The sequence below is a fragment of the Barbus barbus genome (genome assembly GCF_936440315.1).
Source record: "Barbus barbus genome assembly, chromosome: 43".
Lineage (NCBI taxonomy): Eukaryota > Metazoa > Chordata > Actinopteri > Cypriniformes > Cyprinidae > Barbus > Barbus barbus.
In genome coordinates, this window is record NC_136721.1 from 2,136,701 (window position 1) to 2,152,961 (window position 16,261).

Sequence of the window (16,261 nt, forward strand, 5' to 3'; positions counted from 1 at the left end):
CAATGACGTGATGCTTCTTTTTCAAATCGGTCATCATTTGTTATTTTTGCCACATCCTTTTGACCAGCATTAAACTGACTGCTGATCCTACAACAGCAGCCCAAAGCAATGATCGATTCTAAACTACGGTGACTCTTCCTCACCTTAATGACGATGTGGCCCTTCCTGGTGCCGCTGCGGTCCAGCTCTCGGTGCTCCTTCACCATGACGATCTCGCCCTCCTCCTCCACCTTGTGCGTGTTCTTCTCCACATGGTTGAGGATGCGGCAGTAGTCCTCTTGTGCGATGCACACAAACTGGTCCACAACAACATGAGGAAGAGCAATGAACTGACAGTAGAGCAGGAGGTTAGTCCGCACCACACACGGATACTCATAGCACCAACTCATGAGTGGAGCGCGCTCAGTGCAACGTGTCTAAGAGGATGTGTGTGAGTGCCGGACTTACGGCGTAAGAGGAAGTTGAGGTGGAGACTTTCTTTTAGGGAATCAGCAGTGTTGCTATTTCAGGAGGCATTTGCATTCGGACCCTGACCACAGCACTGTGTGACATGTCAGTGATAACACTGCTCACTCCCAACTTTGATTGAACTGAATTAAGTGTGAGTATGCAGACATTTAACGGGACATGAACCACCCAATAATCAGATGCGGATAAACTGTCCCATTTGATATTCCTATATCTAGGACTTCATTACACACTGATCGGTTTGTTGTTAAGTTGAAAACCAGCACTAGTCAATATGTTTGAGATGGCCAATCAAATCAAAGAAGGCGGGCTTTTCTGTTCACAGAAGTCGAGCATGATTTCCAGTGTGATGCTTCAAAGTGTACGAGATGAGATGTATGCTTCATGACAGAAATAATTGATACCTGACAGTTATATACAGTGATGCAAACTACCTGACTATGAATTGAAAATAAATCGCTTATTACATGTGCTTCATGAAATGTAACATGCAACTGAATGCGTCATTAGAAAACACGTTACATTTATGCATTTAACTGACACATTTATCCAAAGCTACCTGCATTGCATTCAAAATATACGTTTGTATTGGTTCATGCATTCTCTGGGAATTGAACCCATGACCTTGTTTATCATTTAACTTTCAGTCAGTTCCTTACACTAAGCTATTAAGTGATTTCATGCAGCTTCTTCAAAATGTTTCAAGGAAGAAAATCATTCAGGTTTGGATCAACTTGAAGGTTAGTACTTCTACACACCATTGATTTCAACAAGAAAGGTGCGTCACGAGGATGTAGAGGGAAACTGCGAGGGTTTGTGAAACTGGCAGTCCGTGAGAGTTTTAACTTGTGCGTTGTGATGCAGACTAATGAGAAGTTCACACAAGTGGTTTGTGCTGCACATTAAAGGAATAGTTCACCCAAAAATGAACATTCACCTTCATGTTGTTCCAAATGTCAAAGCTGTTTGGACCCCAATGACTTTCAAAATATCCTCCCTCCTTTTCTATTTTTGTCATAATTGACTTAGAATTTTTACTTGTCTCAAATTACATTTTTTATTTCATAATTACAACTATATTTTAGTTTCGACTTTTTTTTTATCTCATAATTATGACTTTATGTGTGTTATGTTTTCAGCTTTATCTCAATTATGACTTAAAGGGATTGTTCACCCAAAAATGAAAATACTGTCATTAATTACTCACCCTCATGTCGTTCCAAACCCGTAAGACCTTCGTTCATCTTTGGAACATAAATTAAGATATTTTTGATGAAATCCGAGAGCTAGTGATGATTTAAATATGTGGTTATGTGATTAATACCAGAATTTTCATTTTTGGGTGAACCATCCCTTTAATATGACATCATTTTGACTTTTTAACTCATAATTAATACATAATATTTCATAATTTTGAATGATATAATTTTGAATAATTATCTCATAGTACATTGATATAATTTATCATAATATATATATGTATAATTCTGATTTAGCAAGTCAAAATTTTCTTATCTCATAATTTCTACTTATTTCAGAATTATGAAATAGTATGTTATAATTTCAGCTTTATCTCAATTACGACATAATTATGTCATAGTTTTGACTTTTTATCTCCTAATTGATACATAATATCATAATTTCGATTTATAATTATGACAATTTTGAATTTATCTTTTAATTAAGAGAATTATATCTCAGTGCAATAAAATAATTTATATATTTATTTATAATTTATGTGCGTGTATATAACCTAGTAAGTCTAAATTGTTTTTAATCTATTTGGCATTTAATTTCTACTTTTTATCATACTTTTGTCTTTTTTCTCATGATTTCTAATAATTTATCTTTTATCTTATAATTATGTGACACTGTATATCATAATTTCAAATTTATCTCATAAAAGCATGATTTTCTTCTTACGTGGCAGAAATGAGCTTGCTCTCACCTGGCAGTCATCTCCTTTGGTGCACACAACCCCGTTCATGAACTGTCTGTCTAGAGACGGTGAGATCCCGAAGCTGTTGCCCATGCACAGGATCTCTGTTCGGCCGTCTCCATAGCTGATCTCCACAGCACCATTCAGGATCACGTACCACTGGTCCAGCTGCAAACACAACAGTGCACTACGATCACACCACAGACATCAAATGAGTTTTATGCATGTCAGATCGGTTGTTACAGACACTGGTACTGTGGTGAATAACAGTTGAGATGGCATTCCAGGGATCGTGTCGATAATGATGATAAGCTCTAGACATTTTTACTCAATAAGGATTCATCTAACAGCAGAAATAAATGCGATAACAGCAGTCAGTGTTTGACACTAATAGGCTAACTCTGCATCTTCTGTGTGTCTCTGTGTCAATGAATGGCGCAGTTTTGTCTGATGCTCAAACTCAAACATACGCAACGCTCACGGTGACTTATGAGAACATGACCTTCATCTCCAGAGCTTTTCATCATTTCATTTGAGAAAAACTACCGTCAAATACATACTGAAAGTAAAACTGAAAGACCTTTACCTGAACCCATCAAAATAAAAGTCCAGTTTAAAGAAATTATGACAGAAATATATTACCATTGTATACTAAAATGTAAATCTCAAGTAATACTAATCATAATTTTAATGTCATACAATCAATGTATTTAATACAGTTATACAGTGTTGTTGTGCAGCATTTTATTTGACAAAAAATAAAAATGCAATGTTTGATGTAAATTATGTTTTTATTACATTAACTAAATTATTAAACTTTTATTAATGCATTTAACTAGACACCATTTTTAAATTTGTATTGAATCATCCAGTAAAAAATAGAAGGGAAAGGGAAAGCATTTGGAGGAAAATAAAACAGATATCATGGGGCCCTAAATTAAAAGGAAGCCCTGTGGAGTTTAATTGTGTTTATCTTCACATTCATTCACAAGGTCTAACAAGCACGTGGAAAGCATTTCCTTCCCCATTAATGGCAAATGAGTGTCGTGCTAAATATCATTATTGTATGATATGGAAATAAATATTGCGATAATATTTTTGGCCATATTGCCCAGGCTGAAATGGTGAAGTGGCTCCATTCATGTGAAAATGTGTGTGTGTGTGTGTGTGTATCTGCTGCAATATCTTGACCTTTGCTCCCACTCCGTGTGTTTCTGTCTCCTTCTCATCCACACAGAAGCGTGTTTGTTTTGTTGACCTTCACAGTAGCCCACACACAAATAACACGGCTAAATGTCTCTGTGCATTTCCCCTCTCAGCTCTTCTTTAAACTCATTTATGAGGTGCTTCAAAGTGTCTTCATGTGGTCCGACATCTAACATAATTACTGTTTTATGACAGATTGCTCAGCCTCAACAGAAAACACACACAGTGCTGTTTAGAGGGCTGGATTGTCTACTGTTGTCTTCATGAATAATTCGTCCTTTCTTAAATGATTCTCTTCTTTCTCTTAATCACGTCTATGTGTATGAAATGTGCTGAAAAAATAAACTGACCCATAGTCCAGATCTCTGAACAAAGGAACGTCAGATCATCACAGATCAATGTTTTGTCAGTTTTGGGGCTCATGATTGTGCGAGTAAGATCATATAGACATCTGTTTTTATGCCATTCATCTGCATTTAAACGAGGCTTAAATCGAATTCATAAAAGCGTGTGAATGGTAATAGAATCGATTCTACCAGCCCTGCTAGTACTAGTGATGCTGACACGGCATGTCTCTACCTCCTGCTTGTCCTGAAGAATGATGGTGCCCTCCTGTTCCACCACCTCGAACATCATGACCCGACACAGCTCCCTCCTGACGGACATGGTCATGTTAGCGAAAGCCGGCAGCTGATGCATGAACTCCAGGAGCTGCTCTGTAGAGAGAGATGTTGATGAGTGTGATGCTTGCTTTTCATTTGGACTAAATATAACAAGAAGTGATTACTGTGTATTAAGTAAATGAACTCCGTTAGCATTACACTATTTGGCATTGTGACATTTTTCGTGACAATTATGTGCAACCATCTTTGTCCTGATTTTCAAACACATTTTTGATTCCAGTAAGCAAGAGCACTTAGACAAGGTTTCATGAAAGTAAATGTATGACTTTTTAAAGAGCTTTTTAAGACCGAGTAAAGAAAATTTGAGGAATTAAATGAAGGGGACACAATACGTCAATGTTCTCCAAATATAAATGTCTTAAGAGCAGGCAATGAGCTGAATTAGTAATACTTCAAAGTTTGAAAACACAACTTCCTACCGATCTCCATTATTTTTTAATAAATTTTTTATTAAAAAAAAAAGTTTAAGCGTAATAGCTTAAAACCTAATTAAAATGTATTATTAATAAATTATCAATTATAATTAATAAATGATTAATAATAGGAATAAATTATTTTCTAAGTCTTTACTATCACTTTTTGTCAATTTAACACATCCTTGCTAAATAAAAAGAAAGAAAATAATCAGACCCCAATTTTTTTAAACGGTAGTCTACTTTGAATAAATGCTGTTCTTTTTTAAACTTTTTATTCATCAAAGAATCCTGAAAAAAATAACAGTTTCCAAAAAAAAATGAAGCGGCACAATTGTTTCCAACATTGATGATAAATCAGTATATTATTATGATTTCTGAAGGATCATGTGACACTGAAGACTGGAGTAATGATGCTGAAAATACAGCTTTGCATCACAGAAATAAATTAGATTTTAAAGTATATTAAAATAGAAAACTGTTATTTTAAAATGCAATAATATTTTCACAATATTAAATTTTTCTGTTTGATCATATAAATGCAGCCTTGATGAGCAGAAGAGACTTCTACATTTCTCAGAAAACAAGACTTCATATCTTCATTTTGCATCTCGATTTAAAGGATGTTTAGATATTTGAATCCAAAACAATGCAAAAATACTGAAGAAGACATTAATTTAATGGATGTTAATTTTTAGCAATGCATGCAACATTTATTGCCACGACTTTATCAATCTGAGAATTTCTGCTCGGATTTAAGACCTTTCTAGGCCTTAATCTGTGGAACGGTGAATGTGAACTGAATATCAGCTTAAGACCTGCAGAAACCCTGTTGCCTGTTCTCTTTCATCAACAACCAAGCGCTTTACCGATGTCGTCATCGGTCCGATCCACTGCATCCTTCTCTAGACACTCTCGCACCAGATCTCTGCCCAGAAGAGCCTCCGAGGAGCGCTCGATATCTTCATCCTCCTCCTCTTCCTCAGAGTCCACAGGAGCTTCGGGGAGGCCGGACAGATCCACGTCACCCATCTCGCTCTCGGTGGCCTGCGCAGGAACAAACAGCATTGATTGCGGCTGCTCAGATTTAGGAAAGGCTTGTGTCCCATTGGACTCCTGCTTTCACTGCTATTCAGCACTTCCTTTCTCATTAATGTCAATGTAATCTCTGCTAAGAAGGGACTTTTGAGAAACCTGCAAGAGGTTGACTGATTCAAGCTCTGGATGCAAATATCAGGTCTGGCGCTGCGTTTGCATGCTTTCCTGTCATGAGCCGCATGTGCAGCGCTGTAGATATTAAACTGCATCTCATAGCGCTGTGTCTGTCGTGTGTTAATTGGCTTGTAGTGCATGTGTGTAATGAAGATGAATGGTGTGTAACACCTGAAGAAGCTGTTCTGGAACTGACATCAGAGCTTTCATTTATTAAGTATCATTAAATCTTGTGTTCTTTCATCCAAACCTATGAATAGTCAGCAGTGTAAAAATACAATGTAAAGGCACATCATGCATGTGAACAATGCAATGCATAAAACAGTTTTTCCCCACATCTCTCATCGTTTTGTCTGACCAACAAAACATGTGAACACCAGAGGGAGTCAACACACTCCTAATGCATCTTCCCTTTTAATAATCATATTCATATTTAATCATACAAATCATAAACCTCTTATGAGGATTCAGACAGATCTGATTTTGTTGGTGTTGTCAAATATCTAATTTCACCAGTAATTAAATCATGGCCTGCATTATGCCATTAAAATGTATTTAAAATACATTTGCATATAATCAGTGAATGTGCATATATGACAGACATCATTCAGTATTTTCAGATGAGCAGAAAAAAAAAAAATCTTTCTTTTGTCTAATACCTCATTGTGTACTTCATTGAAAAATCCAACTTGTTAATCTGGAATCTGAGGGTGCAAAAAAATCTAAACATTGAGAAAATTGCTTTTAAAGTTGTTCAAGTGAAGTTCTTAGCAATGTATATTACTAATCAAAAATGAAGTTTTGATATATTTACGGTAAAAAATGTACAAAATATCTTCATGGAACATGATCTTTACTTAATGTCCTAATGGTTTTTGGCATAAAAGGAAAATCAGTCATTTTGACCCATACAATGTATTTTTGGCTATTGCTACAAATATACCCCAGCGACTTAAGACTGCTTTTGTGCTCCAGCCTTTAGCGCTCTTCAGGTGATCAGGAGAAGAAGTGGCCTTACCTGGTAGATGTCTGATAGGCTGCTGCTCCCCGAGTCACTGGCGATGCTGCATCCTGATTGGCTGGGCGGCATGTGCATCTGCTGGTGGGGGTGGTCTGTCAGGTGCATCTTGCTGAGGTCACCAGGAAGCTGTGCAGACGAGACAGGAAGTGAGAAATGTTGAATTGAGGACATCATTTATAATGCAGCTCATGAGTGACCTGTCTGCCTCTGAATGTGAGTTAGGAAAATACACCAACTTCAAAAATACATAAGACAACTTGAAGACACAGAGAGAAGGCCTGTTTACACAAAGAACGACTACATTAAAGCTGGGGTATTTAATTTAAGTTTCAAGAGGTCTGGTCTCTACATTTCCTTCCCAACAGAGGTATGAACAATACTGTTTAGGAATAATTATACATTTCTATCTGGGCAGCAGTGCTTTGTAAAAGGAAAAAATACTAAACATCAAAGATGAGGATATTGGGCCCCAAGAGCCAAAGCAACTGATGTTTCATCAGTTGAGCCCAATTAGATATGAATATTAAAAGCTAAGATCAGACGTTTTATCAGGATATTATTATTTATATATTTCGATACCCGTGTGACTGAGAAAAGATACTGTATCGAGCTTCAGGGTTTTTTTTTTAAATCTGAAGTAATTTCTAAGTTTTGCTTAAAATATAACTAAAAACAAACAATGTACATAATAATCAAAATGCTCTCATCATGAATGGAAAATAAAGTTAACAAGTAATTTCAAAATGTCTTTCCTTGCCATCTGCAAAATAATTTAAAGAATAACATTGTTTACTATGAAATGCTCTCAACACGCTGATTAATGCTATATGTAGATGAAACCAGGTATATAAGAACCGTCAGAGTCATATGCGTGACAGATAAAAATAATTTATGCAAAAGTAATTCATGCATTTGCTGTTTCCTGCAGTGTTTTAGCAAAAGCGTTTCACTGTGTTTCTATGCAACTGTTGTTAAAATAACCACCATCATCTGAAGCTCTTTTAGCGCTTTCCATTTATAGCAGGGGAGAGAAGCAACACACACAGAGCGGAAAGGGTTTGAATAAAACGCGTACCATAAACTAGCCTGAGCGCTTGTGGTGTGTACTGCTCTGCCCACAAACCTTAAGATGTGTTACAAATGCAAAAGTGTTACAAATCTTTTGTTACATTTTTCCATGTAAAATCATCACGTAGTTGAACAAGAGTTAAACAGAGGAGCTGTTGATGAGAGCGCTGGTGCGTCAGGCCTTTCATCCTGTGAATGAGCCGGACAGCTGTGTAAAGGGCATCCGTGATTCGTAACTGTGGCATAAGGGCAAACGAGAGGCACTGCTAATTGCTGCAGCCGTACTGTGCTCGCTCACACGAGGGTCTCTCCCCGGTGCCTCAATTAATGATGCCGGGAGATTAAATATGAATGCACACAAGCCTGATGCACTGGTGCACGCTCCCCTGGATGGAAATGCATGGTATTCACATAAACAGTGTGTTTGAGCCTCAATGTAATACTCAAAGATACACATACTGCAGCTAATTAAGGAAGAGATGTTTTTATGAGGAGGCTTTATGGGACATAACTCAGGGGTGCTGAGAGACGTTGTCCTTGTGGGAACTCCACTGAATTATTCATGCGTCCCACCGCACTCACGTCTAGACTAGACAACATTCAGACTGACCATCACTTCAACAGCACGATGTGTGTGCGATGCCCTCTGTGTTTTCTACAATTTTATATGTTTGATGATAGTGATGGTTTAGTATTAGATTAAAAAATGCCCTCTTAAAAGATAAAATGCCAGTGAAAACAATATCATGGGCAAACGACTGCCTTGATAAAACAGTATAAAGGGTAAAAGAGCAGACAGAGAGTTTGAAAGCAGAAATGTCGAGCTGCATTACCTGTATTAAATAAAGTTCACATGTACAAGTCGGGCAGCCTGTCACAGTTTCAGAATAAATCGCTTATCAAATAGAAAAAGGCTGCAATGTAATGAAGTATATATAGTCTGTGACACTGTGTGTTTCAGAGAGAAGCTCTGTTTTCATTTACACATGAGCAGCTCATGTTTTCAGCATCTCTGAACAGCTTGATTCACAGTGAACACAGTGGTATTGTTATTATTCAGTGTGGATTATTATTATTATTAGGGGTTCAAGTGCGTAGCAAAAAGTATGTGTTGGATTCAAGAACAGTAATGAAATTTTCAGCTATTTTGGATTTTTTGAAAAACCTATTTTTGCGAACTAGTCCTGGGTTTTACACTCAACATCATTAAAAAGAGCAGTACAATTCTCTGGACAGTTATAACAGGGCCATTTAAAAATATGGTCTTCCCATAGTGTACCCAAAAGACTATGAATTCTAAAAGATAACTCCAATCTTAACAAAATCATGCAAGTTAATGCATCATATGACTCTAAACAAGCATGCAAAATGTTATGGAGATTGGGCAAGAGTTGGCGCTATAATAGCTAAAAAATTACTGTATTCCTGCAGTAAATTTCCTGAAATTACCATTATAATCACTAGATGGCAGAAGAGGGCCACTAATGGGCTCATTCAACTCACTAATAATAGGTTTTGCTGCTGGATTTATATTTAGACATTATAAAAATCAATGATACAACATTTAAAATCATATTTTTTTCATAGTTTACCACTTATTTTGCACTGAGGTATCACTGTTGCATATGCCACGCTACAGCAAGTGAAAGTAAGCAGGTTTATTGTGTTCATTGGTAAGTGTCATGTGTGAGCGTTGTAACTGTATGTCTGAGTGAATGACAGCTGATGCACTTCCTGTTCATTTATACAGCAAAGCAAGCGCTCTAATGTTAAAAAAATCAAAATATACAGAATAATATTTATATAATAGATATAACTGAAAAAAGCACATTTAGACAGTAAATTATCAATACTGCATTCATTATCTATTAGGGCTGTCAAGCAATTAAATATTTAATCTAAATAATTACATTGCAGATTTATTTAATTGAGCATAAATTAATCACACCTCGATTTGACTTTTTTGTAATAGTTGCTTTAAACCCAACCAAAGAGCACCTTCTGGGATAACTTCACAAGGTGCTTAATCAGCAAGTAGCGCTTCAAGATGTCTCCTACGATCAGTAAATTAACTCACTAATAAAGTTCACATTAAGGGAATTTTTTTGTTATCTCTAGCAGCTCACACACACACTCCATAGACATGCTCCATTAATACACACATCAACGATTTAGTGATGCAACCACAAGCAGATCACGGATCGGATCATGAAGTAGGACTCAGACACAAACTGTGCCGTTTGCTGTCCTGCAGGCCTGGTGTCCAGCTGCATTCGTGCTGCATGTGAATGGAGGCTGAATCACGTTAGATGCTTCTTCCTGCACTAATTCACCGGGAGCAAGCGCTCTCATAAATGAGCCCTGCAGCGTACAGCTATGATCAATGCAGCGCATGTTTAATGCTATTACAGCAGAGGAGAGTCCTGCAGCACACGCATTAAACTCTGAGTGAACCAGACCAACACTGACCTGCCCAAACCAACACACGCACCCCTAAACACAGTGCTATACTAGACATGAATCATGTGTGCTGTTGAGGAGAATACGCTGCTACTTTACTAAGTGATCAGACGCAGTATAAATTACAAGTATAAAGAAACAGAATGTTGGAGGAAATTCTAGGAAATAACAATTTTGAACTTTTTGCAAATAATATTTTTTAAATATGCTCACTTTTACTCATATTTTATCTCTTACTTTACAACACAAGCAAACACAAATTAGAACACAAAGATACAGAATGACAATCAGTTAAAAGCAAGTTAGAAATAGAATGGATATGAACATTTCTATCATAAAACAGTTGTGAAATATTAAATGTTTCACTACTTCCAGTTAAAACTGATGCTTCGTGCTTCGAATTTCTATTTATTGGGGGGAACTATGGTGGTTACGGCCCTGGTTTAATGTTTAAAAATGAGGGGATTCAGACAATTGGCGTATTATTATTTTTTTAACTACATAAATTTGGGGTGTACAATTACTCGAAATTCAGTTTTCGATTTCGGCCTCCAACGATTATGAAAATACAGTAATCGAGATAAAACGATTATTGCCCCCTTTCCAGCGGTGCACTTTCGTTCCTCCATAAAAGCCCAATTTCACATGCAAATCAGTAAAATCATGTAACGACACTTTTGCAAAATGGGACGTGCTTGATTTATTTTAGTTAATTAAATTTATTAATGTTAATTATTTTCAATAATGTTTTGTTGTTGTTTTTGTCTTTTTAACTAATATTAGTTACTCTATTCTACTGTGGTATTGAGAATTGTGACATTAAATAAGGTTGACATCTACATTTTTAGAAAATATGTATTTGATATATATCACTATTTTTAAATAAATCTTTCATAGAAAGTTTTGGTCATACGATTACTAATAATCATTTTAAATAATCGTGATTACAATATTGACCAAAATAATCGTGATTATGATTTTTGTCATAATCGAGCAGCCCTACTATAAATACTATATTTTCTTACAGTCTACAATCTTAGTCAAATATTACAATAGTAATATTTCTTATTTTGAAAAATATTTTATTTAGTAATAATAATAATAATAATAATAATAATATCTATCCCTACAAACCAGCATATGAAGCCTGAAACATATTTAATCAAGCTGCATTTTAAATTGCAACACAACTATATTTTACAGTGAGAACAGCTTAAACGTGTAAGCAACTGCATAGCAATACCCCAGCAACCACCTACAACAACTCATCATGCCAGAACATTTTGCATGGGCACAACAGACAGACAGACAGACAGACAGACAGATGGTATGTTTGTATTTAAGGCAGTGCTATCCAGGGGCAAACAAGGTGCCAACTTACACCATGTGAGCGCTGTGAACAGAGCAGCCATATGGCACCCTGCCCTGTCCGTACGCTCCACAAGCAAAGCCCAAGGTCTTCCTTACAAAGAGACACTCGATGTCAGACCTTCAACCTGAACCCACAATCAACTGCATGATCTGATCCCATCTGCCTTCACACAACAAGTATAGGAAGATCAAAAGCTAATGATTCGGGATGGGAATCACAGATGCGTCCCCAACACACCAGCATGTGTCTGCTGCGGAGGCTTTATAAAGGGAACACAGTCCTTCTATTGATGAGCGAAAACCAAAGCGTTTATAGTTAGAAACAGATGACTATAATGGGCACTGAAGAACTGAAAGCCAATGTTTAACTTACATACATACGGCCCGAGAAAACCATGTTCTTGATGCAACTGGTTTTACAGTTTGCCTTGATGCTGTTGTGAACTCAGTCATAAAAGCACAACTATATAGTCCAAAGCATCATTCTTTACATGTGGAGTCGTTCAGAGAGCAAGCAAAAGACAACAGACAAATGCTGACCTAACCTCTCTCTTACCATCTGAATATTATCCAAACAGATGCTGAGAGCTTTTAGCCTCTCTATCCTGGGAGGTTTAGGGTGTCATGTGGACAGGAAGGTTAGGCGATCAGGATCAATACACTCAGCATTAGCCTCGACACGTTCCGTTCCATCGTTAAATTATGAGTCAAGGAAAATGCTGCACTTTAAGAGAGCAGCTTACCTCCACTTTCTGTTACACACCAGATCTGCTGACTGAAAGAAAATCTACGAGTGAAAGCGTGACCATTGGCAAAACACAACAAAAACTAAAATCAGAGCCTCCAAAATTTTTACCATTGGGTTTGGTAAATGGTGCACGTACAGAAGTGTAATGATGGATTCACATATCATGACTGACTCGGAGGATAAACTAATGTGTGAAGTACAAAGAGGATGTTATTTCTGTTAAGTCATGTATCAGATTTCCATGTATCTTTACACAGTAGTCGCTTAGTACTGGCAATATTTATTATTATAGGTAACTAAAACTAAAACCATGAAAAACATTTAAAGTAAATTAAACCTAAAATCTATGAAAAAAAACAAACTAAATTTTATCAACTATTATTTATTTTTATTATTTTTCCCCAAGTTAGTTTAGCTTGATGTACTAAAAGAAATCAATCTGCAATAATAAAAAAAAAAAAAAAAAAAAAAAAAAAAAAATTATATATATATATATATAAACTACATAGACATCAAACTAAAAGAATAAAAATGGCAAAAACACACAACTAAATTATTTAACTAAACTTTAACTAAAATTACCTAAAATTATTTCAAAACAGAACTAATCAAATGTATACCTTGAATGCAATGCAAGTCGCTCTGGATAAAAGCATCTGCTAAATGCATAACATTGGTACATTGGTTTGCATGATATCACATGCATTCTTAGAACTGTTTTTATCTTGACAGCGTCTTGAAAATGCAAAGCTCTTGATGCAAGACTCCTAAAAAACAAGGAGATGTGACACGAAATGCACATGTGTATGAAAATCAGCGGTGGAAGTGTTGGTATTCAACACTTTTACAATTATTCCAACATTTAACAGATTAGTCAAGGTCTGTACAGCCTCTTTCAATCAGACAAAAATGTTACTCTGAGCAACTTAACTAGATCATTTTGTCTGAAGCACGCAAACCTATCTGGATGTAACCCACAACAAAGAGCTAGTGAGTTTTTTTGCTCATAGAATTAAAACTGCAGGATTTAAAGTCAGTCTGTACATGATATCAGAACAGCCCGGTCCTGTCCAGCGCCCCTCTACACTCTTAAAAATAAAGGTTCTTTAAGGGGGCTTTCACAGCAATGCACTTAAACAACCTTTAGTGCAATGGAAAGATTGCATGGAACCATGGACGCCAATAAAGAACCTTTATTTTAAAGAGTGGACTGTCAGTGCAGGCTCTTATTAGTGTTCTTGAGAAGGAAGCCTCCAACAGGACATGAGAGCACCTGACATTCGAGAACTAAAACACTGACACTCGTCCATGGACAGTATAGAGGGGAAAATAGCTTTCAGAAGGCCTTTAATAACACTGCCAGGCGTTTGGCTGCCAAGTTCAAAGATGGCCAGACCCTGGGACACTAATGGAGCCGGAGAGTGTAGCCGAGACACAAAGCTGAAGGCCAATTATCGGCTCCTGAATTATGAATGATGGAGATCTTCCAGCTCGGACATATCACAGCAGGCCACGAGCGGAGCTCAAATCACCAGAACGTTATGAGCCTGCTGAACATCAACTGTAAATCACGAATGGAGAGGAAAAGAAATGCATGTTTGAAGACAGCATTCAAACAAAGAGAAATAAATGATGCAAACTCTGATTATGATGAACTCTAAGGAATCGAGACACGTACAGAGATATTTATCGTTTCGTGAGCCCTAAAAAATTAGCGTGACCTTTGAACCACTTAAATTAAACGGATCACAGTTCACCCAAGCCTCATGTTATTCAAACCTGTAAATCCTCTGCGTATTAGATTACAGTCCCTCCAGAATTTCACCTTTTTTTGTGGCAGAATTTTATGAAAATTTTGGGTTCCATTTTAGTCTAGGGACCAATTCTCACTGTTAACTAGTTGCTTATTAGCATGCACATTACTAGAATATTGGCTGTTTATTAGTACATATAAAGCACATATTGTCTTATTCTGCATGACCATATTGTAGATCCCTTAATTCGATCCCATAGCTAAACTAACACCTACCTCACTATTAATAAGCAGCAAATTAGGGGTTTATTGAGTAAAAGTGAGTAAAGTGTGGCCACATTTGTGAATGGCCCCTAATGTGTCTGAATTTTGTTGTTCTGCATTTTTTCATGATTATTTGAATATCTAATTATGTAGGATTGCAATAAAAATTTATTTTGTTGATATTGTTTTGCGTTGCATTATGAGTGAGTTTTCTTTTTAGACCTAGCCTACCAAATGCATAAAACATATAGAATAGTCTCAGTGTTTACAGTATTAGTGAATGAGTAACAGCAGAGTGACGTGTGAATGTGCACAGACGCCTGTAAGCTTCATAATGAAGACAAACACCAGGCAGACACACGTCACACTCCATTCACGTCCAGGACAATGTCTTGAGCTGTACTGTACCAGCATCAGGACTAGAGCGGCTTCCTGTCATGAATCATCACTGAAGAGACTGCCTGTGTCCAGCGACCGCAGATCAGACACGTGTTGGTAAAGTCTGGACTTGACTGCATGTTGAAACAGAGTTTCGTGAAGAGAGCAAACCCACAGCTACTGCTGCTATTTATTCTCTCTCTGGCTCAGAGGTGGAAAAGTTCCTCTATAAATCCATCAGAGCACAAACGCATCTGACTTTGCATGTTATTCTTCATAATCATTCATAATTAACGTAAAAACTCAGACTCTGACTACTGTGTGACACGCCTACTTTTCACCATCCAATCAAAACCAGTGTTTCTCTTATTGAATGTGTGCTTTGCTTGACGTTTGGATAGTTCAAAGTTCTAGTCTTTGGCAGCTTGACTTCCTGATGAGTGATGCTTTCAGAATATTGTTCTGTTTATTTGAGCGGACCAATCACACGAGTTTGGGGCGGGACTATCGGTTTGCCTGAACAATGGCAGCTGGGGAGTGCTTGGGAAACACTCAGAAATGACACACTTACAGACACAAAGGTTCATGTACAGTAATAACACCTGACTGATGGTCAGAACTGGTGAAACTTCTGATATTCACTGCATGCAGGATATTCTGTGAAATGGGATGCATTCAAGCCTTCATCGATTCATGAGAATCAGAAAAATATCTTTAAGATGCTTTTCATTGTCTCTGGCAGCAAATGCATGAAGAAAGAAAAGAAAACCGCATGCATATCCACAGCAAAGCACAAACACACACGCAGTCAACACACACCAAAATAATGACATCACTTACTTTGGAGGACCACGGCTGCAAGCAGTTGGCATAGCAACGGACGAGGAAAGCCATTTCCCAAATAAGAGAGGGAAACTTTCCAGGCTAACGAGAAAAGCAAGAGCGAGTTCCTCTGAGAATCCAAACAAATAAACACTCGACCTGGCCGTGATGTCAAAGAACGAGCGAATCACGCAGTATCCGTGTCATCAGGGATCACTAGAACCGAGCATTGCAGGATAAATTCTGTGCACTCTTACAGAACCCCGTCCAGACCCATCAACACTCCACAAACTTCCTCTTCACACGAGCACAACTCCAGGAGTCCAGAAAACTCTACGCGTCTGCACCCTTCTGGTCCCGCGCTGCACTGGAGACCGAGCCCAACGCAGACGCTATCTGGGGAGAACAGCAGAATCCGGCTCTGGGGCTCGTCCCGCTGCTTCATCCAGCCTCCG

General features: G+C 37.4%; 1 protein-coding gene across 3 annotated transcripts in view; it reads right to left on the reverse strand.

Moving 5' to 3' along the window:
- The window catches only part of LOC306862612 (rap guanine nucleotide exchange factor 6-like), a 94,814-nt gene that overhangs the window by 36,959 nt on the left and 41,594 nt on the right, over positions 1 to 16,261 (reverse strand). For all 3 annotated transcript variants that reach the window (XM_079405506.1, XM_079405505.1, XM_079405507.1), the window contains exons 7-11: positions 6,940 to 7,068; positions 5,579 to 5,756; positions 4,193 to 4,329; positions 2,417 to 2,575; positions 144 to 296 (exon numbers count right to left, since the gene is read on the reverse strand). In XM_079405506.1, the coding sequence (XP_079261632.1) occupies positions 144 to 296; positions 2,417 to 2,575; positions 4,193 to 4,329; positions 5,579 to 5,756; positions 6,940 to 7,068 (756 nt within the window). The remainder of the gene's footprint in view (positions 1 to 143; positions 297 to 2,416; positions 2,576 to 4,192; positions 4,330 to 5,578; positions 5,757 to 6,939; positions 7,069 to 16,261) is intronic.